The 23,355-nt window shown below is 49.4% G+C and overlaps 2 protein-coding genes across 3 annotated transcripts in view; one reads left to right on the top strand and one right to left on the bottom strand.

The window, feature by feature from the left end:
• The window catches only part of LOC122377369 (glutamate receptor ionotropic, kainate 2-like), a 30,058-nt gene extending 13,451 nt beyond the window's left edge, over positions 1–16,607 (bottom strand). Inside the window, exons 1-7 of the mRNA XM_043357310.1 lie at positions 16,332–16,607; positions 10,026–10,226; positions 5,294–5,452; positions 4,258–4,442; positions 3,862–4,022; positions 3,437–3,578; positions 2,537–2,704 (exon numbers count right to left, since the gene is read on the bottom strand). Of these exons, the coding sequence (XP_043213245.1) occupies positions 2,537–2,704; positions 3,437–3,578; positions 3,862–4,022; positions 4,258–4,442; positions 5,294–5,452; positions 10,026–10,113 (903 nt within the window). The 5' untranslated portion in view covers positions 10,114–10,226; positions 16,332–16,607. The remainder of the gene's footprint in view (positions 1–2,536; positions 2,705–3,436; positions 3,579–3,861; positions 4,023–4,257; positions 4,443–5,293; positions 5,453–10,025; positions 10,227–16,331) is intronic.
• Positions 15,100–22,980, top strand: LOC122377370 (intraflagellar transport protein 74 homolog). 2 transcript variants are annotated; one of them, XM_043357311.1, is made up of 11 exons: positions 15,100–15,211; positions 18,508–18,627; positions 19,039–19,276; positions 19,542–19,738; positions 20,082–20,258; positions 20,479–20,604; positions 20,928–21,080; positions 21,418–21,563; positions 21,933–22,089; positions 22,210–22,326; positions 22,503–22,980. In XM_043357311.1, exons 1-11 carry the CDS (start codon positions 15,131–15,133, stop codon positions 22,704–22,706), a joined length of 1,716 nt encoding a protein of 571 aa, XP_043213246.1. In that variant the 5' UTR covers positions 15,100–15,130; the 3' UTR covers positions 22,707–22,980. The 2 variants fall into 2 exon arrangements, with proteins under 2 accessions (XP_043213246.1, XP_043213247.1); XM_043357312.1 differs by lacking the exon at positions 15,100–15,211 and adding an exon at positions 17,951–18,130.
• The last annotated feature ends 375 nt before the right edge of the window (positions 22,981–23,355 follow it).

The raw sequence follows: 23,355 nt of genomic DNA, 5'->3' as shown, positions 1-23,355 counted from the left end.
TAAACGGTCGTTTAGGCCTTAGATTGAGTTAGATGGACGATTCGGCGGAATCCGACCGTCGAAAATAAATAACTGTAAGCGGTTCCAAAGGAGCAAAAAGGGCCGTTCAACTTTTCCAAGTCGTATACCATCGCCCAATCCTAGCTTCAGTGGCTGCTCCATAAATCAAAGCCAGCCACCAGTCCACTCGTGTCAGCGACATTCATGCTCCAAACTCGGGTTATTCGTTTATCATAACGCCGATTTTATGGAGTGTCCGGCGGCCATCGGGCGGTGTTTTACGGCCTGACACCTTGACGGACAGCACTCCCGGTCAGTGACAGGGTGCTCCACACACCCCGGGAGGCCGGGAACGTCCGAAATTCTGCCGGTGGGCCGGTGGAGGATACAGTAGCATCGACCGCCGATGGCTGTGAGTGGGCCGGCCGGCGGCGCCGGTTTGTGGGGAGAGGACGGCGACGACGACCGGCCGATAAAGCCGGGCTGAGAGCTGCTGTCGCCAGCGGCGGGCAGACGTCTCGGCCAGACAATGGACGAGCGACGATATTGGAGAGGCTGTCGGCGTTCAGGCTCCCGCCGACGTCGCGTACTTGTCCCAAAACGGCGGGTTTGGTCCCGAAACAGCTGACGTGGGATGTGGGGGAGCAGGCTTCCACTCGGGAATAAAGTGCATTGTCAAGATTTGACAATGGTTGTGTTGGGAAAGTTACTTCAATTCAATTGATGTTGAGCGCATGCCTTTTGTGAGTAAATAATTATTGGTGTTTAATGTTTATGGTTTTGTCAGGTATACACATATTTCGTTACGGAGCGAGCGAAGCGAGCGGAGTCTTACGTAGAATAACGGAAATTTCTGAGTATGAGCGGCCGGCCGGCCGTGCGGACGCTTTTGCGAGGCTTATATCTCAGCAACCACTTGACCGATTTACATGCGGTAATTTTTGTAGGGTAGCTTCATTCCTTCTACCAAGTATTGGACTATTCCCGATGCATGTGGGTGACCCCTTATGCACGTGCCACGTGCAAAACGAAGAGGTGTCAGTTTTGTAATTGTTGCAATATCTCGGTAACTACTTGGCCGATTGCGCTGAAAGTTGGCATGTAGGTAGGCACCCACTAGGCACTGCATATACATGTGCCAGAGTTGGGGTGCTGCTGCACGTGCGCACGTGCAGGGGTCGTTTCCAGATCTCGAGAACGGCTCGACCGATTGCGCTCAAATTTGGTACACAGTTAGGGACCGGTTAGTAGGGTGCCGTGCACAAGTCAGTTGGGACCCATTTTGCACGTGCGCACGTGCAGGGTGCCGCTTCCAGATCTCGAGAACGGCTGGGCCGATTGTGCCCAAATTTGGCACATCGCTAGAGACCGGTTAGTAGGGTGCCGTGCACAAGTCAGTTGGAAGTACCCCCTCGCAATTTCGCACGTGCAAGGCCCACCCTCTCGCTCGCTCCGTTAGTCGCCCCAAAAGGCGTTATACTGGTGATAATTCTGTCGTTTGAGGCTTGACTCAGTGGCACAACTGAACACTTGTAAAGTCATATTTGCCCAGAACACACCTCTGGGCCACTCTCCGTTACTGTATTCCGCTCACCGTTACAGATTCACGCTGGGATATCCAACCCTCAATAGCCCCCCGAACAACACATCATTCCGTATAGCCCCTCCCTCTGCACAGACCCTCCCTCCGTACCCCTCCCTCCGAACGGTACCTCCCCCGCACCCCGCACGCCCCCCCCCCCCCTGTACGGCCCCTCATCAAGCCGCTTTTGGTCCATGTGAGCCGGACGCCGGTCGATGAAAATCGATGCGGGCCGCTGTCCCCTATACATAAGCAGCCACGACGCGGAGTGCGTGGCATTCGATTCGAGCGAGTGATTCTGTTCGAGCCAGGTGAGCCGTGTGTCCAGGGACTTCTATATAACCAACGACGACGCAGACCAGTGAGGCATTCGGTTCAGGCGAGCGATTCGTTTGGAGTTAGGCATATTCGACTCAGTCATTTATTCGGTTCCATTCAGTCGTTCAGTATTTGGCTTTCGACATCGGTCAATCGGTTGTGGACGATAGTGCGTGTGTATCCACAGGCGAGTGGACACCGCTTGGAGCAACACAAGAGGCGAGCTACGCAACTTCAATCAAGTAAGTCCCCCGGTGTCGCCGGTCCTTCTGCGACTTTACAGCTTTGATCCTATCCAATTTTCCGGAATATCAAAGCTGTCTTAAATTATGTCGATTCACTAGCCTGGCTAGCATGGTAAGATGGCTGATGGGTGTCGTCCGTCGGCCGCCCGCTCCTGCGATTTTCCGATTCTGGAATGCATGTGAGTGGGGTGCAGTTGCCAATATGCCATCGCCGCGCCATTTCTTTGCTACTATAGAGTGATAGTTTTATATAAAAAGCAGCAATAATTGTTGAAGCATCATCTACGCCGAAAAAACTTCCTCCATACAGACTCTTTATAGTGTAGCTTTCACTGTTCATCACCTCTCCCTCCGTATACCCCTGCACTTCATCCCTTCCCCTCTCACTCACGCTGAGCCTTCTGGGGGAGACGGTCACGTGCCGTCCTCGCAGTGCCTCCGCCTCCTTCCAGCTCTGCACCTGCCTGATGACGTCATAATCATCCGTGTTCACTAGCCGCAGACCGGTGATGTTGGTGCCCGCGAACTGGAAGTCGTGCAGATCCACCGTGTGCAGGTCCTGCCAAGGAGACGACGGGATTTATTTGAGCACATAGGTACAAGCCGTTTTCACGACGGGCTATCCGGCGAATGCACCTGATTTGACCAACTCTGCACCTAATTTCTTTTACAGCAAATATCTTCATTTTATGAATTTATTTCAGTGTTTTAATCGATAATGCTCTCTGATAATATGACAGACAAAGCAGGCATATAAGCAATAAGTGCAACCCTAGCTGATAGCTGCTAAGAGACACACTGAACCTGATTTGACCAAATCTGCACCTTATCTGTATTAGACGTGCACCAAATGTGTAGGTACCAGATGGCCGTCGTGAAAACGGCTACACCGAATATAAAACCGTTAACAAAGAGGAATCTTTTACCCTTTTTTTATGTTTCGCTTCTATATCTTCATAGAAAATCACATCAATGAGCACAATGGCGGATCCAGCTGGACGTGTTGGGGGGGGGAGGGGCGGGGGGGGGGGGGCAAATGGCCGAAAAGGCCCGTTTATTTCCATGCACCGCCATATAAGGCGTTATGTTAAAACTCTGGTCGGGGGGGGGGGGCGCAAACGGGCGGGGGGAGCCATGGCCCTAAATGCCCCCCCCCCCCCTCCCCTGGATCCGCCAGTGAGTGAGCACATGCATTTCGTCATTTTATAACTATCAAAGTGCCAGAACACAGAATAAGAATAATTGTGTGACCTGAAGTGCGCCTTAGGCCTCACTCCCCATCATTACTGACCAGGTTGGTGAAAAAGTAGTGATAGTAGCGGGTGACCATGCCAATCTGCTGTGCCTGCTTCAGCACCTGGTAGATGTTCTCTGCAGAGCAGTCCACCACTAAATGGGTGCCGCCGGAGTTCTGAATTCCCTTCAGCAGCATCCTGTACGGAAAATGAAAAATAAACGACATTCATTGGATTGTTGACAGAAGTCTGACGGATGGAGACGAATGAGAGAGCCAAATAAATGATTGTAAGGTCTTTAGTGTAAACTGCATGGTGCAATAATGCCAAAGAAATATGACGTTTGTAAAACCAATGACCCTAGTCAATAGAAGGATCCGTTGCGCACGCATGGCTGGTGTTAGGTGTCCGCTAATAAGTGCATGGTTCTGGGGGGGGGGGGGCAGGCTCTTCCGTTTTCAACTAATTATCTCATTCTCACCTGTAATCCATATTCGCCGGGAGTTGTCGAACGGTCATTGATATTTTATTATTTGTATTCATCATTCTCAAAACCCTTTGTAGACGGACAAGAGAGTTGTTGTCCTCATAGAGGACGTGAAATTTAGTCCATCGCAGGGTTTCCAGAATATCGACGTAGGTCTGAAACGAATCGAAATTGCATATTAGCTGGGGAAAGCTGGACGACGACCAAACTCTGAAAAAGCAAGCAACGTTCTATTGCTAACATTCTAAAATCGAGTACATTCCAGTACCGAGCGGCAAAAGTATATGCCTACACGCAGATCTGGAGCAAATCATTGTGATGTGACCTTCATCGTGACCTTCATATTGACTTAAGTCGTCCTGAATTAACCTATCGGCGACCTCCTCTCACCTGGCTGAGCGTCTCGGCGTGCGGGTACAGGCTGACCGAGAAAGGCTCACTGCGCCGCCGGTACCGCCACGAAGTGGTCATATGCGGCACAGACTTGGTGTCACACAGACTGCGAACGTGCGCAGCGGTCGGCTCGGCGGCCGGCCCGATGATGGCGCCCACACCCACCTTCAGAAGGTGGCACACTGGCGGGCAGACGACAGAGACGGGTCAAATAGGACTGACGATATACGCATCACATTCATAGATGATAAACGTAAGAGACGATTCCAAAAGGTCAGACGGGGTCACACGACAGATAAGTCCAAGAGATGACATACGATCAATGGAATCACGGATGGCAGACGGCAACGGGTCACAGATGACAGGCGACATGCACGGGTCAAAAACGACAGACGGGGTCACAAAAGGTAGGCTGGTCACAGAGGACAGACTCCACCCAAACTATTGCATGACATATACCTTCACCAAACTCGAGAGCTCTTGAAATGCCTTGATGACACTTCTCGTCTGCGAACTTCTAGAGCGCATATCTAACAACACTAAATCGAATTCTATCCGGTAACTTATGGCACTCCTTTGACCTCTGTCCAAGCCACCAGCCATTTCATTAGGACTGCTAACACAACAAATGTTTTCATCAGAATACAAACTGCTGAAAATGGCTAGTCTGTTGCAAGCTGCTGCCCGCTGCAATGACTGCAGCGACGGGGCGTTTCATTCTAGGGGATTTATTACAAATGGGGTAAGTAGGTATATTTGGCCATGTGGCGGCATCTTACCTCGTTCAATCGGGATGCAGAGGGTTTACCTACCCCGTTTGGGCGCGTATTTGACTATTGGCCGTGCAGTCAGTGCGTAACCCCGTTTGGCCGTGTGGACGGATCGTTACCTGGTTCGGCCAGAGGCCGACGTTTTACTCCGTTAGGTCGTATGGTCGCTGCGCTATCTCGTTTGGTCGTGTGGCCGTTGTTTTACCCCGTTTTGCCACGTGAAAACCGTTTTACCCCGTTTATTAGTGTGGACGGTGTGTTACCTCGTTTTGCCGTTTGGAAGCCGTTGCTGGCGGGCACGCGCTCCACCCGCGGCACGATGGAGGTGCCCTCAGCCTTGATGCTGCTGCTGGCCCGCTCCACGCCGTACCGAAAGGCCAGCTCCCGCGCCGGGTCCGACTCGTATTGGTCAAACAGCGCGCCTGGGGACGGCACAGACACGTTAGGTGACGTCATCAATGGCACAGCTCAGTGCAGTCAGTGGTCATTGCCATTAAAACTGAAACAAATACAGACGTTACCTGTTAAGCGTGAGCACAGTACCTACCTGGATGCCATATCGTGAATAACCCGAAGCTTTTACTGCCTGGTCAGTTTCCCTCCCCATGCATACGGAGATACGGATTGGTATACATGCCGTGCCCTGGCTCGCTGTTTATAAATAAACTTATCTGACTCCGACACTAAGCCAAGAATCATGTTGATAAATAGGTTCCAGGAGCCTAACGACGGAGTCAGGCACCGACCGGCACGAGTCTTTGAAACGTTGGCTAGAAGTAACTAAGACATCAATAATTAGAAACGTAAAGCCAGCTTTCCAAGCTCATCAGGCTGGCGTTATGTGATTGTTTTATTTTGTCGAAAATATTTTGGATATTCATTTCATAATCACTTATCTACAAATAAACAAGACCGTTTGCTATGCGGGTATATATAGGTGCGCGTCGAAAGAAGTGACCTTTTGGTGACTGGTGTACAATGATTGGCATCAGGGACACAATTTCAGCATATACGCCATCTTCACTCCGGCTGGTTTTGAGTTCAGCTCGTGCTCCATTCCATCCCCATCCCCATCCCTCAGCCAGCCGCGATTCTCGTGTGAGAGAAATAAACAAAGTCTGAACGACATAGGCTGCTGCCGGCTCGGGCTGCTGTACGGTGAACATATCGGACCAGCACGGGCGCGTGGACGGTCACAGACCAGCCCAGAGTGCACACGTGCACTACTTATCGTAATGTGAATAACGGATCTGGGCTGCGACTACAAACGCGCAGATCACTGGTATCGCGGTCGGAGATGCAAATGACCATGTTTTGCACCAGGTCCGGACAGTAATAGAAACGGGTCAGGCCATTGCGTAATTACTGTGTGACGGAAGGTCACACATCGGCATTCTGCAAAGAAGTGGAGACGGGAGACCAAGGCCAACTGAATAGCTGACATATATCGACATACACGCCGTCAACTTAGATCAATGTGTTCCGTATAAAAATAAACCAGCCACGCACCTGCGTTACAGATGCACTTGAGAGAATCATTGCTCATCGAACACCAATAAGACTACTAACCCGATTATCCTAACAAAGTATTCCGTATGGACGCCTGTGTTTCTCAGAAGGGCCCCAGTCCCTAATTGGGTAACGAGGCGGATAGCTTGGATAACGCGCTGCACGTCAGATGCAGTCTCCGATGTGAATTGCGTAAATTACGCGAAGCCAAGTGCTGAAATTGGGTGATTAAGTCTAATAAAGTGGAATGAGCTGGTTTAGACGCTTTGACAGTCCCCTGAAGACTGCTCGTGCAGGAATGCAGGCGTCGAGGGGGGAGGGGGGGGGGGGCTGGAAAATGGACTTGCAGAAAAGGGATGGGTATTATAAGAGAGCCGGAATCGACTCTTGCGAGGAATGAAGGAAAAAACGTCAGAAGCGGATTGAAAAGGCTGCTAGTTCTGACAAACATGCAAACGAATCTAAAATGTCATAATCGGTGATAGAGTGAAGCTTATCTATAATGCAATTATTTCACACGAGTTGTACGCAGTGAAACTTAAGAACTATAAATTAACCGTCCGTCGATCATGTTAAACGTTATGCTCACTTTCTCACTTTCCACTAATGATGACATTGTGGCCAAAATTGTTTTTATTTCACGAAGAGCCCTCCATAAAATTTAATGTCATGGAGGAGCTGAGCTGACCTGAGCTTATATATTTTAGGTATATCTTGCAACATTTATTTTATGTGTGCATGATAAACGTTCTTTTTATTTACTTCGATGTCAGTTATTTTTTCATCTAAAAGCAAATATTAACGGCATCTTCATCAAATCTGCATTTAATACCAGCACAGCAGTCTATTCTTGGTCGTCAGAGTCCACAAACGGAGACGGAACGACTGCGCAGCGCAACAGACAGCCCATCGCCCCAGTCCCAACAGGCGCCATATCAATGGAAAACAACTCGTCGGCGCGGAAGCGGCGATAGCGGCTCATTCGCCGCTCGGCTGGCGCAGCTCGGAGCCTCTGGGAGCGCCGAGCTGCCGCAGCTCCCTGGGGACCGCTCCGGCAGAGCTGACGGGCCGAGCTGCCGGACCGAGCGAGCGGCCTCCAGAGATCAGTCGCCGGCGCCATATTGATTTCGACGAACGGTCGGAGCAAAAAGCGTGTGGAATACGGAGAAAACTGGGGTAGGGTGTTAGTGGAGGCAGGGACAGTGAATGACATAATTGGATCTCTGGGTCAGTTATGGGTTCGTGCTGCCATCATGCCATGTTTCATCCCTTCACACAGCTGGTCTGCGGAGTGTCCTTTTCTCGCACTGTTCGATCGCCGGCACACGATTCCCGACCCACATATTGCTACGCCCGGGTGCTAAGTATGCCAGGCTCACCACCCCCCAGTGCATATGTTTTCCGGGTCGCCAGCGGCGCCCCCGCACCCTCCCCCACTCCCAGGCGTCCCTCCCCATCCCCGCCGCCACCACCGCTGCCACCGAGATGATGGATCCTCGCAGATGGTGTCGGCCCGGCCGCCCGGCCGCCGGCAAAAAGTTTTGTGTAGTGTTGATGCGCGACCCGGACTTCTGGTGCTGACGGCTGTAACGAATGGTGACCGAGCTGCTGTAACGAATGGTGACCGACCTGCCGAGCCGCGACCGGTCAGCCGACCGAGCCCCGACCGTCAAGCTACGGCCGTTGAGCCCGACCGGCACGATGACAGTCCTGGGAATCCTGGGGCAGCTGCCGAGCCGCAGCCAGCCCTCGAAAATGGGATGATACTCGACACTGAAGCTACACCAAAATGCTGCTGACGTTCGCTCTGCAGATCGCCGGTCTGCAGCGCACTTCTTTAATAGTTGAAAAGCGTTTCGTTCAAGCGAACGTTTTGTTTGCACGGATTGTTCAACGTTGTTCTGGTATCCACTTAACAAGTCAGGATGACGGGGTCGCTTTAGTTATCTGGAAGCGTGAATGAAAATACATTCATCATTATTGTTTATTTATCGTGTCTTTATATCGCGTGTTTATTTATTTATATTTAATCATGTCTAAAGAAGCATAATGTGTCTACGTAGGTATTCTTTAAGTCCATTTTTTCGAACTTTCTTCCCCAATTTATCTTCTTTTTCTTTCTCGACTTCATTCGCCGTCCCATTTTATTATCTGCCTTCCCCGATTTCTCTCCTCCTGCCGTCTCGTCTCTCCTCAGCCCCGGCCCGCTCCCCAGATTTCCCGCCGACGGCGACGGGTCCGGCCGGCGGGCCGTTTCCGTCGTCGTCGGCGGCGGCGGCCGTCAGCGTCGCTCGCCACTAACGAAGCGAGGACGACCACTTCTTCACGCCGAATTATCGGCCCTCTGGGTCCGGCACGACCTGCGCTGAATTGCGACGACCAGAGAAGACGGTTCCCGATCGGAATGGCGACGGCTGGGGATTTGGGATAATATGGTGTGCGGTGTGATGAGAAAAAGCTTCACATCTGTAGTCGCGAAGAGACGAGTCCAATAAGGGAGAACAAATAAGAGGACAGTTGCTTTCTCTGTTGTGGCCGACTTATCCGCCTTTACTGTCTCATTTGAGCGCGCCAATAAAAGAGGATTTCACTGGGCTTACATAGTTCTGGAAAAGGACCGAGGAGGAGAGTTAGAAGCTTGAGCTGAAGCTGGGTTGACACGTTTGTGGCTTCAGATTGAAACTGTGCTATACCTACGTTTTACAGTTGCAACTCCGAACGAAAACAGAAAGCTGTACCCTTAAAGAGTAGTCAACACTTTGATCAGCTCTCCCTTTGCTACATTAGATAAGACAGGATCAAAGGGAAATTCCCGACCCGTTTCCCCTTTCTTGGAGAATGGGGCATTGAGGTGTAAATATTGGGTGATCACGACCTCCGACCTCACCTCGCCTCTTCCATACACAATATGGGACGGATTGGGGACAGTGGACGATTCTATCCTCCCCCTGTCATGGTCAATAGCTTAGGGCCAGTGCCAAGGCCGTCTCTGCCCTACTTGTCTCGCCGCTATATCCATGGATCATTCAGCAGTCGGACCCCTGAGGCACCCGTCCCGCCCGCCGTCCTCGACACTCGGTCCCTGCGGCCGAACCACGACGTCGACGCGGCATGGAGCGGACGGGGAGGGGCGGAGGGGAGGATATTGTCACGCCCCGTCGATGGTGGTCGGCAGAGACGGCACTGGACGTGGATGGCACTTGATGAGGTGGCGTCAGATGGACGGGAAGGGTATAGCAGGAGGGACCGGAGTGGGGCGGCGACTGGCGACTGTCGCTACATAGAAGATGTAGAAGATCGGAGTCATTGGAAGCTTGAAAGAAACAATGGAAAAGCGCGATGAATTAAGTAATTACAAGGAAAGGAATATCCTGGAATGAACAGCTAGCAAAAATATGTGAGCAAACTCACAGTTTGACTATAGGCAAAAACAAAGAACATCTAGCAGTTTATTATTGCGATATTTTCAGCTGACCGCCCACTTACCGATTGTGATTGTGTTGGTGGCGTCCGACAGTTGACGCTCTAGCACCAGCAGAAGCAGCACCAGTGGCACCAGTGACGAGCACGCCATGGTGCTGTTTCACCACCTGCACCGCTCCCGGTCACCCGAGAGGGCTCGAGCCGGTGGACCGACGGACGCGCACCACCCCAGATGTCTCCTCTCTCCCTCCACTCTCGGGGAATCTGCCGGAAAATTATTCAAATCAGTCCGGAATGTCTCGCACTCAGGAGCTCAGAATGCATGAAATGTCGACAATAACGTCTTGATTCGTTGCATCTCGGGGCTCCGAGGGAGCTGAGGAAACGAGAGGTTAAAATTGGCAACAGCTGCAGGAGCAGTTGTTAAACTATAACCGAGAGGCGAAGGGTCTGTGCTGACACTTTTAGCGATCAGCATACATAAATCGTTCGACGTTCATTGAATCGATCAGATAAATAAAAGTCATATGAATAGTTCAGTCTAATGATCAGACCACAGCTCGGGACTAAATCATCACATATGACCTTATCGAATCCGTAACCAAAGATAGCTTTGACCTGGCCACTGGCCCGGCCCCTGTTGCCTAAGCATGTTGCACTAAAATTTAATTCAGCTCTTAGTACAATACACTCGGATGTGCTTTATACATCCGAGGTAGGTACCGATGCCATCATGTATGTGCTCTCGAAAAGATGGCATTATGCTTGACTTGACACATGATCAAAACAGCTTAAGTAACCTTTTACGATGTCAGAAGGAGAAGCGTCATTTGTGCCTTTTTTGTTGTTTATTATCCGTCTACCCCTTTAACCCTCGCCGGCACAGGAGGGGGGGGGGGGGGGGTGATGCAACCCCCCTAAGGTTTTTCGCGAATAACTCGCGTGAAAAGCGGCCGATCGCGACGAAACTTTCAGTACCCTCGCATTGATCATTTTACACCTACCCTCAAAATTTCATGACCCTGACCCCAATGACCTTTGACCTGTGACCTCTTTTCCGTGACCATGTTTGGCCGAAATCGCGATTCGGCGTATGTCGGCTCGCATTAGCCGCGCGTTTGCAAGCTTTTCGTAGTTTCAAACATTCAAACATGTGATTTGATGTTGCTCCTATACAAAAGGGTGGGTGTCAAGGTCACCCGAAGGACAGGTCAGGTCATTGACCTTTGGTGACCTCGGTTCACTTTTTCGAGTTTTACATGTTTCTAGGCTAGTTTTTGGAGCTGAATTCGAATTTAGCAACCATTTGAACATTTACGAAGTAGTTTTGGTGCCTTCGTAACATGTTACGAAGCTGTCAGAGGCGGTTGACACGTATTACGAATACCCGTCACGACCCCTACCGGTTGACCTGACCTGACCTGACCCGACCTGGTCTAAACGCTTAACGACATCATCTGTGATCAAAACTAACACGATATTCGTGATCAGCACCCCGGAAAACCCCTTAGCAGCCATGCTTTACGAGTTTCTAACAGGTCCCAATATTCCCGATTTTGGGTCATTGACCTGACCTGGAAGGTCAACCGATGACCTAGGACCTTAAAATTGGGTATCATTGGCTTCGTCTCGTGACGGGCAACACGCTAGTTTTTTTTCGCGAAGCTCTATAGCTCCATCAGGGGCCAAACGCGAGGGGGGGTCGTACCAACCCCCTTGTGCCGTCGAAGGACTCAAAATGGCCTGTGCCGGCGAGGGTAAACCTTCGGTGGTGGGGGGCATTTTTTGCCCCCCCCCCCTTAGTTTTTTCAATATATCTCGAGAACCGCTGCGCCGATCGTCACCAAACTTTCAGTACCCTCCCGGGAGCAGCTAGCGCACATGGTGACCAATTTTTTTTCCAAAGGCTATTATAGGTTGGCCGCTAATGACGTCAGAGTGACGTCATTTTTGCCATTTTCGACCCAAAAAAAGGTTTCGCGGGAAGAGCTGTCAGGCCTACAGCTTTAGAGATACAGAAAAACGTTTTCGACATAAAAGGTGTGGAATTAAAAGGCCCACAAAACTGCTATTTCGGTTTTTCGATTTTTTTGGATTTTGACCCCCAAAAAATCAAAAAATAGATTTTTGAATATAATAGCCAAAAAATCATTTTTTTTTGAATTTCGAAAAAACCGGAATATATGTGATAGTCCCTACCGCCTTCTATCTACATACCAACTTTGAGATCGATACCTCTTTTTTTGGCCAAGTTATAGCGAAAAATCTGTTCAAAATTGATGACGTCAAATTTTCAAACTCGATTTGTAGCAATTCCAGACCTCGTAGCGCAAAACAAAGACCAACATTAGACTCCCCGTTACGAGCTGCATCGAATCGATACCCATTTTATGCAAAAATATCAACTTTGAAATTTGACCTTTTTTACCTGACCTTGACCTGACCTCCACCAGAAAGTGACCTCAACCGTACCTGATGGTCTTATAACTAACACCATTGAGTTGGAAATGAAAAACTGGTCATAAAACATGCATCACATAACCTTAGTAAAGTTGGGCTCATGTGGTGACCCTTGGTGACCTTTGGTGACCTGACCTGTCACCTGACCTGGTATGACCAGTGACCTTTAACCCTCGCCCATGTAGGGGGGGGGTTGGTGCAACCCCCCCCTGAGTTTTTTCGGAAATAGTGCAAAAACGGCGGCGCGCAGCGCCGCCAAATTTTGAGTACCTTATGGAGCAAACCTTGCGCATCTTTTGATAAAAAAATTTGACCGGGTCATGTCAGGTCACGGAGTTATGACGTCACAAAGGGAACAGCCTCCGGCCGGATTTTCACAAACTGAGTGCCAACGCCCGAGGTTTCCTGCCGGTGGTACGGACATCGGTTGATGGATCGTGATGAAACTTCCCATGCATGTTGGGGCAAGTATTGGCTATCATATGGTATAAGAAACTTGACCGGGTCAGGTCAGGTCACGGAGCTATGACGTCACAAGAGGAACAGCGTCCGGTACTATTTTTGAAAAGCGTCCGAACCACTATTTTGCTAATTCTTGTCACCTCAATGGGAATATGCAGCAATATTAGCTTCTATAGGGAGCAAATGGACATCCCAAATCCAAAAACACAATCAGATTTCAAAAATTTAAATTTTGATTTTTCGAATTTCTGCCGCCGACTGTGACCTTGCCGACTTCCGGCGCTCTCAACGCGCCATTTTTAGAGCTAGGGAAACGAAATACATACCAAACGATAGAGAATTGATCAAGGAACACGATAGTGAAGGTTTCAAGTCGATATCTCCCACCGTTTTGCCGCAATCGCCGCGGAAAATTTGAAAAAGTCTATTTTTCCGAAAATTTGACCTTTGACCGGTCAAAAGTAGGTCAAATGTTGACCTAGGACCAAAAAATATACCACCAATCGCGAGATCTCGGCGAGAGCAATCCGTTGGTCTTTTCCGCTAAGCTCTACGACGCTCCGTTTTCAAACGCCAAGGGGGGGGGTCGCACCAACCCCCCCCCCCCTGCATGGGCGAAGGTGGCAGATCGCCGTTTACGGGCGAGGGTTAATAGCAACATATGTACTAGACAACTGACGCCTTATCGCTGATTTTCGACAAAATGCGTTTTACTCGGTGTTATAGCGCTTTCCCTAGAAGCCCTGTGAACGGTGAAACATTTTATCTTTGACCTGACCTGTGACGTCATCGGTGACCCCGAGGTCAATGGAATTTGGTTTCCTTCGACAAATTTGACAGGGCTATCGAACGCCGTTTGAATTTTCCGGATCCGTCCAGTAGTTTCGGAGATAGGGGGGGGGGGCAAAAAAATGCCCCCCCCCCCCCACCGCGCGGAAGGTGGCTGGTAGGCCCACCGCCTGCCGGGTTAAGGTTTCATGGTTGCTGTCCTTGCTGAATTTTCCACCCGGGCCTTAGCCGGTAAGCAAGGAGGAAAATAAACAAGGACCGAGGTCGTGAAAACAAATGTTTTCGGCCAAGTCGCACGTAGTGGTATTAAGTTTACTGGGCAGCCATCAAACAGGACTCACGTACACTTATCACATAAGTCGCAATGGCCAATGGCCGGCACTGGCAGCCTGGAATATTACCGATATGCTTAGGCTGAAAGCTGCTCGATTCAGTCGCTGAGATATGCATAACGAGGTCACTGATTAACGAGGTCACGACCGGCGCAGCTCAGTGCAGACGCGTGCAACTGACCGTTTACATAATACATTCATTCCCGTTAAGCTTAAAAGTAAACGGTGAGCCAGCGATAGACAAAAGAACTCGAAACGAGCATCACGCAAGTCACAAACGAATCGCCCGAGCTGTCCACCAAAGAACCAATGCACCACCGAGGTCGGTTTAATGCCAGGCTCAGGTTCATGTATCTTGGTATCCGTGTTCATTCACATGAATGTTCTCAGAACTTCTCTAAGTTTAGTACTTTATCCTAACGGAACTCTCTAAAGGGACGAGACATATAAAAATGAGCAGGAACATACGCTTTCAATTTTACGTGTATACTTTAGGCATTAGCAATGATTATCATTGCGTGTAAATACCTAAATATTCTCATAAGAAAATAGGAAAGATTAACATCAATGCCTAATGAGATACCTACGCCCTACGGCATAGCTATACTCTGAAACACTGGCCTACGGCGATGTCTGACGATTGACTTTTTCAAGTATCCGTCTTATATCGCGATAGAGGACGACCTCCGAGAAGGATGAGCCGAGAGCCGGTATCACGACAGCCGTGGGTCCCCAGCGCAGTGAGCTCTCGACTCCCGCAGAAACACTGCCGACTGTCTAATAAACAGACCACTATTTGTGGGCCGACTGACATCACTGCTCATCGCACTAAACACCGCAGCGAGTCGCATGCTCGCACCATCTCAGTCATATCTGGACACTGCAGAGAGTTTGGACCATAAGTCGTTATATGCTAATCCATATAGTGTTGCAGGACTTGCCCCATTTATAAACGTTTAAAGTTCGTGATTGTTCCGGTTCGCAAATTAATGGATATTGGACAACAACGCACAACTTTGTGCATGCTTATCCCACGGATGAACACTTGTTTCCATAACACGGCTGACAAAATGAATGACTCATTTACAGAAAATTCACTAAAAGGAAGAGACGAAGGAAGTTAAAATGGGCGTTCTGTCCCGGTATCAGAGCAAGCCGTCCTCTGCAGATGGGCAGAGAGCACGACCCGGAATAATACATCGCTTGGTAAGTATCCGTAGTTACTAGTTAGATAACGATTATATGTGCTAAAACTCAACCAAAAACTTTCGCTTCTACAAAACGTTTTAAATATTAACCCTCGCACGACCAGGCCATTTCTCATAACACGAACGACCAGGGGGGGGGGGTTGTTCCCCCCTGGCGTTTCGAAACGGAAGGTCGTAGAGCTTAGCGGAAAAAACCAACGGATTGCTCTCAACGAGATCTCGCGATTGGTGGTATATTTTTTGGTCCTAGGTCAACATTTGACCTACTTATGACCGGTCAAAGGTCAAATTTTCCGAAAAAATCAAACTTTTTCAACTTTCCGCGGCGATTGCGGCAAAACGGTGGAAGATATCGACTTGAAACCTTCACTATCGTGTTCCTTGATCAATTCTCTATCGTTTGGTATGTATTTCGTTTCCCTAGCTCTAAAAATGGCGCGTTGGGAGCGCCGGAAGTCGGCAAGGTCACAGTCGGCGGCAGAAATTCGAAAAATCAAAATTTAAATTTTTGAAATCTGATTGTATTTTTGGATTTGGGAGGTCCATTTGCTCCCTGTAGAAGCTAATATTGCTGCATATTCCCATTGAGGTGACAAGAATTAGCAAAATAGTGGTTCGGGCGCTTTTCAAAAATAGTACCGGACGCTGTTCCTCTTGTGACGTCATAGCTCCGTGACCTGACCTGACCCAGTCAATTTTCTTTCACCACACGATAGCCAATGCTTGCCCCAACATGCATGGGAAGTGTCATCATGATCCATCAAACAATGTGGGTATCACCGGCAGAAAACCTAGGGATTCGGCGCACACGTTTGGTAACTGTCGGCCGGAGGCTGTACCTCTTATGACGTCATAACTCCGTGACCTGACATGACCCGATCAATTTTTTTCGGCAAAAGATGCGCAAAGGTTGCCCCAGAGGGTATTGAAAATTTCAGCCCGCTACGACAAGCCGTTTAGCGTGCACTTCGAAAAAAACCTCAGGGGGGGGGTTGATACAACCCCCCCTAGGCGTTCTAGGGTTAATACTCGTACGTGTATCTAGCGACTACGGCCATCGCACCCGGTCTGCCGCAAGTTATATGTCATGGTGCGACACGGAAACATTCCTCACTCACCTCTACCAATCTGACCTCTCAGTCCGTTGTCACCTCCACTCCTACCGTCCAGCTCTTATCACCGTCTCGCCTACCACTCCCCACAACCACACGTCTCCACTCTCCTCGCCCGACACGCTCCACCCCCAGGCGAGCCCTCCGGCTCCCAGTCGCCACCGAGCGGCACTGACCGCCTAGCTCCGTCCGCCGAAGGAGCGACCGCTGCCACCCCGCCGCCGCCCCGCCGTCGCTCCTGGACGCCCCCCGGCCGGCGGCGGCGGACAAGGCGGCGTCGGTGGTCGTGGTGTCACGGCCCGTCACCTTTGTGCTCATCGCGTACGGAAGATTAGTTTTCCGGCAGGCCGCGCTAATTCCTCGATTGGGCCTGCTGTCACGTCGTCGGCTGGCCCGGGATGTGGATGGTGGACGGAGGGTGGATGGAGTGTGGAAAGAGGGTGGACAGAGGGCGAGCGGTGGAAAAACAGTGGACGGAAGGTGGACCGAGAATGAACGGAGGTTGGACAGAGCGTGGACGGACGGTGGACCGAGGGTGGACCGAGGGTGGAGGGGCAGTGGACCGAGAGTGGACAGAGGAGAGGCGGCAAAGGGCCGACTTGGGATAGACGGGAGAGCCAGCGGAAAGCGGACAGTGAGCAAGCAGAGACGGAGGGTAAAACTGGGAGTAGACGGAATATAGCGACCGGCAAAGTTTGAGACATGCCCGAGGGTGTGGGCAGAGGACGGACAATGCGCAAAAGGTGGACAAACTATACGGAGGGTAGACTAAGCGTAGACCGGGGTGGACGGAGCACAGAGGCCGGTGGAGAGCGGAGGTGGACGGTGGACGGACGGTGGTGGACGAACGGTGGACGGCAGGTGGACGGACGGTAGATGGAGGGCAGACCAGACGGAAGGTGGGCATATGGTTGGTGGGATGGCTGTCGGCTGACAAAGTCCAGGCCGGCAGCGAGTGTCAGGGGCGGACGGAGGGCGCGGGGACGGCAGTCGGTAGGCTGGTGCTCGCCCATGGCGTGGCAGGGAGAGGAGAGGGGCGGACAGCAGTGACCCGCGGCCCCGCCATACGACTGACCGGGCGATACGCTCTGTTTGTTTACATCAGGAGTGCCGGAGGTCGAGGCGTCACTCTGAGCCCCCGAGGCGACACGGCCACGACGCTTGACTGACGAGACGAGACACAGCGAGACGGATTGTGTGTACTGTCGATTCTAAGATGGGCTAATGGGTTACTGGGTTACTGGTAATGGCTAAATGGGTTACTGGTAGATCGTTATCAGAATATTGGGGTAAGATTTTCGGGGTGCAAAGCGCCCACTCTAAATTCTAAAAATGTCTTTAAAATGCCTTGCATTCTCTTCGGAGCGTATATTTTGTATGTCAATGCCATGGTTGACGAATGTTAAATGAATCATTTCAAGTTGTGTGGGTAGGTAGGAAGTGGGTAGCAAGTACTTTCATATTTTAGCCATAGTCGCACTTTTAACGTTTGGAATGGACCATAACCCCATAACCGATCAATTAACACGTTTACTCGTCGCACGCTGTTTTTAGCTGCAATTTAATCGTGCGGAGGTGCTAATTCAACAACCTTGAAAGAGCTGAGTCTGTTGCCTAGCAACCACGCGTCTTCATTCAGCGGCGGGGCGCGGGCTCTGAAGCTCTGGGCTGTTCTGTTCTGTTAATTTGTGCATTGTAAGCGTAAAAATATATTGAAGACAGCACATTAAATCGCTGAATGTTGCATAAGTCTTATGTAAAAGCCAGTTGCTTGTATTTCATAAAAGCGAAGCTGCTAACCCGAGGTAAGCAGCTAGGTTCACACCTACAACACTCACTCAGTACTTTACTCGAAATTAATTAATATAATTAAGAAATTGATTTAGCCAAATAATTAACTACCATGTGCACTGGCAGTGCACATTAATTGGATAGGTAGTTATGTGGTTGTGATCGGCTGTTGACTCTTGCATCTCAGCTCCTGTTCTTATCATTCTTTAGTTTTCTCAGCATTAAATTTAAGGATTAATCACGTCCATAAGCCGGTGTACTAACTTCGTTGTCTTTATTCTTCGCCGAAAAGTCTCTTTGATTTTAATCGACAACGATTGCTCTTCGTTGACCGTTATCCCGTATTGCACTTTGGTCCCGAGTCGTCACCTTTGCTGTTTTTGACCGACAGATGGCGCAGCGTCCGAGTACGCAGGCCCGCCAGGGCACGGCTGCTGGTCGGCTGGCCACCGCCGGTCAGCGGCTGGCTACTGGCGCCCAGCGAGCGGCAGGAGGGGGCTTCGGAGGAGGGGTGCGTAATGCGTGACGGTCACCAACAACCTGAACCGTTACCTGACATTCACTAAAAAGTGCATGAGCGAAGAACTAGATTCACACATACCGTTTTACATACATAAAAGTTCAAACCATCGTACCAAGTGGCAGACAAGAATTATTTGCGTCTTGTCTAGTCTCTGCGAACTGCGAAGTAACCGTATCTATCACCGACGTTTATCCTCGTATTGATGTCTCTCGTTGCCATTCAGTCGGCGCGGCAATTCATGCTATTCACTCACGTGTTTGCTCAGATAGCGGTGGTCGATGACAGTCCAAGCAAGGCCAGCGACTGTGCTGTTTGTGCTGGGACAGTGCCGATTATGGCGATTTTGTGTCAATGTTCTGCCCATGTTGATGCTTTAAACGATGTGTTTTCCGTCATCAGGCAGAAGGAGGCAGACCGATGACACGAGGAGGACTTGGTCTGAAGACTGGTGGCACTGGAGGTCGTAACCGGGCCGTTATGGACAAATCCTACTTCATGGGAGTGCTGCGTACCAAGATCACGGAGATGACGACCGAAATAAGACGTATGGCTGCAGAGTGTGACAAAATGGGACAGGACCAGGAGAACTTCGTCATCTACGACACACGCGCCAAGGAAAAGGCCAACGAACTGAGCGGCAAGTTATCTTTGTTATGTTATTTTAAAGAATTACCTTTCGTTTGACTGGTAGTGCTATTATTGATGCCGAGGCCGACCAGTAACCCATTTATTTCATCTTGTTTTATCTGCCCCTTTCGCTCCCCCTTTCTTTCTCACTATAGTTATCTCCATGTTACGTCATGTTCTTTTCTTGCTCACCATGTTGAGTTGAGACATTGGCTTTTCAGCTTTGATCTCTTACTTCTCGAAACGCTGACTGTTTTTCGTTGCTGACGGAACAGGCATTCAGGCTGAGTTGGCGGACTACAACACGCTAGTGGAAATCATGAACATGGACTCGGAAAAACAGGTGGTGGATGAACAGACGGCAGCAATGAACGAGAAGAACGAGAAGAATCGCAAGCAAGTTGACAGTCTGTACCTAACCAGAAAGCAGAAGGAAGATGAAGGGATGCAGCTTGAAAGAGATATAGAGAAGGTGTGCTTTTACTGTGGTCCCTCTCTTATAGCGATTACTGGTTCATATGAATCTGAAGATGACTTCGTGTGTCTTTCATTTCAGCACTGATGCGGTTATGTACCTAAATGGTTATGATGTGAAAATAATAGTGAACTGTTTGTCACATCAAGTAGTGACGTAGGCTTACTTATGTAAGGTGTTAACTCGCACATAAACATATCGCACTCGCACATATTTATTTTTCAGCCCACGTGCACTGACTTTATTGACCATCGAAGCCCCCTTGCTCTATTACCTACTAATGAACTATGAGTTGTGTATCGACGCCCATGCTGCCACTGAACGATAAATACATTCTCAGGAGCAAGCCGTCATCGATAAGGTGTTCAACGAAATGTCTCAGAAAATGAAGGAGAAGTTCGCAGTATTGAAGAAGAAGACAGCGAACGCCGAAGCCGAGATCCAAAAGATTGCGAAGCTCATGGACGATGAGGATCTGAAAATAAGAAAAAACATGGACATCATTAACGCTTCTTCGGTAAAGTCATAAATTAAGCCGATTTCTTCTACTGCATTTCATTCGCATGCAAATATCTCTCAACATTTTTTCCGGTAGCCGAGTAATCAATCACCAAATTATAATTTATGTTGCTAGCGATGGATGTGGTGCAAACGTATCTGCCAAAAATTTATCTTCGGGTTATCTTTTAGTACTTAGTTTTCGAGATCATCGACCAACGAACACGTGTTTACCGCAGATGAAGGCCGAGGCTTACTCCTTGTACAACAAGCTGGAGGAGCTAGAGGCGAAAAAGGCTGAGCTGCAGGAGCAAGTAGATCGCCAAGAGACTCCGGACGAAGAGCGAGAGAGACTTCTGAGAGAGGTTTGTCCATGAAGACTGAAATCGTATCTTCCATCGATCACATGGCGCCGCGTCACCCATTTCAGAACCCGCAGAGACGCATTCAATCGAACTTGCCCGACTGGGCGATTCGTTGAACTGAACAGTCATACACAGCTCACAGCCGCTTATACATACAGTACGTACTGTTTGGTTCAACAAAGCTTAATCTAACAGGACGCTTTTAACTCTTGCAAATAAAAAATTACTTCTAAATTTCATTTTTAGCAAATTTGTTCTCTTTATAGTTTATAAAGTTCACGGTTCATCTGATATCACTGGCACCTCCGTGTATGTGTGTGTAGGTCAAGGAGAACAACGACGCCATTGCTACGATGGACAGGAAAGTGGCTGCTCTTTGCGAGGACATCTCCAACGCCAACGACGAGCTGGACGACCTGGATGATGAAGATGAGGGAGACGATGACGCCCCTCCTGCAGCGACCCAGGCCCGACAGGTAAGCCTGATACCGTGGAGGTCGGCCAGAAGATACCCCGCACGCACCTTTGCTCCTGAATTATGCGTGATCGTCTCATGAACTTAATGTGTCGGTCTTTTTTTGCTGACTTGTTTACTTTAAGTATCGATTCGAACATATCCGGCATACAACCAACCATCAGCATGTTGTGTCAGACCTCTCTTCCCCTACATATATAGAGGGACCTGACCGAAGTACATATATGTGGTGCTGTTCACGCAAATAATTTTTATTCGTTTTCCATAGATTGAGTCCGATCACGGGGCCGAAGCCGACCACGGATCAAATACTGACGTACTCCTCTTATATCTGACAGGACTCGGTAGACACTGAGAAACTGATGAATCAGATCAGTGAGGCGAAGTCGGACGAGGAACGGAGGGTGCTTCAGACGGAGCTGGAGATTGTCAAACTGCTTCAGAGCATCAGCACCGGTCTCAAGTCCGATACCGACCAAAATGCGTGAGTACTTAATCAGACAGACATATATTAGCTTTGCGACTAAATATTGATGTTTCCCCATGACTGTTGTAGCTATCTGATGCAACATTCATAGAGCTACTCTAGCTGTGATGTGGGCTCATGCTTACATTGTATGCTATATAACTCATGACTATGAGTACGTCCTTCGCACTTTATGTATCGGCTGTTTTATTGGACCCGGCAGCTTGGCTGTTGTTATATTTTCGCATTCGCACCGTCACGGTGGCATGAATACTGAAGACATATTGTGGATTGTCACCAACGTCCTCAGTGTCCCGTATTTGGTATTCACGAGTTGCATATATTTGCATTGGTTTGAGCGAATGTCGGCGTCGGCCACGTCCACAGGGACCAAGGGCTCGCTGACAGTGAAGAATGGCAGCATTTGAACGAAGTCGAAATGCAAGTCTACTCTGAAATGGACTCGCTGAAAAACAGCATCAAACGAATGAAGGACGATGCCGCAAAGTTCGCTGATTTGGACGGATTTAAGAGGGAGTGTCAGGTAATTTACTTTTTTTGTTCAGTAAATCACATAGTATCAGATGTTTTCCGAGACGTACTCGTATCCGCTGCCTCGTAAAAATAAAACGATACCCGCTGATACCCAATATTGTTTGAGCAGGCTCGCCAGGCGGGACTTCATCAAGAGCATGTCCAGTTGACGGAGAAAACTAAGGAAGCACGGGCGGAGTGCGAAACGGCTGAAAACCAGAACAAGAAGATGCAGTCCAAGCTAAATGTAAGTGATAAGTTTGAATTTAACGTTTATATTCAACCCAACGTTTCATACTCAAGTGTCAAAGAGCCTTAGATTTCTCCTAACGCAGCATCTGTTATTGATGGTATGACTCGAGATGAAACTCATCGTACTAAAACGTCGCCGGTCGCGTACTTACGCCCCGCTGCGTGTTGCAGAGCGACGAAACGTTCTCGACGCTGGCGCAGCTGGAGCGCAAACTGGCCACTATCGAGGGGAACAATTTCGCGCTGCAAGAGACGGCGGCCGACCGACGGGCGCTCGGCGAGTACGAGCCGATCCGCGACCAGGCCATCGCCGTCTGCGCCGACATCAACAAGCGGCTCGTGGACCTCATCAAGAACAACAAGATCCCGACGTGATATGTGATCGGTGGTACTGCAGGGCTACACAATGTGTGACCGATGTGTGCGGTACAGAGAAAATATGGGAATCAATCATGTTGCGATTTCCATATGTGCCTCTTTATGCATGAGTGTGACTGTATGCGCGAATTTGTTATTGTGCCAAGCAGCATGTTTATATGTTCCTTCCATGACTATTCTGATGCATGGACCGATACGTGGACTGTCGGGTATGCCGTTGCTGTATGTCGAAGTTGATCTCTGAACAATACATCCGGCTCATTGGCTTTCAGACTGGTCACTTTCGGATGGTCTAGTCGCAATCTTAGCCTCGATCAGGACGATATAAGGATGCTTTGAAGTGGAAACGTTTAGTTGACATTTCGAGGTGACTCAGAGTACTTCAGTTCACCATGTCTAATTGCTATTCAAACGGCTGATGAAAACGCATTCGGTGGAAGTGGAATCGTTTAATCTCAAAAATGTTTCATCGACCCGGTAGCTGCTGAGCTAAAGAACGGCTGCAATGGGTGGAAAGAAAGGTCACTTTGACTTTTAGAGGTTTTCAAAGTCACCGGGTAAGGTCACCATATGCAAAGCTGGCGAACTGTTATAAAAATCACATGGAAAAGGATAGTTGCACAAAGCGAAAGCGTCTAGATTGTGT

This window comes from Amphibalanus amphitrite, unplaced genomic scaffold (assembly GCF_019059575.1).
Source record: "Amphibalanus amphitrite isolate SeventyFive unplaced genomic scaffold, NRLGWU_Aamphi_draft 000043F_arrow, whole genome shotgun sequence".
In the NCBI taxonomy this organism is placed as follows: domain Eukaryota; kingdom Metazoa; phylum Arthropoda; class Thecostraca; order Balanomorpha; family Balanidae; genus Amphibalanus; species Amphibalanus amphitrite.
This window is presented reverse-complemented; position numbering and strand designations above follow the sequence as displayed.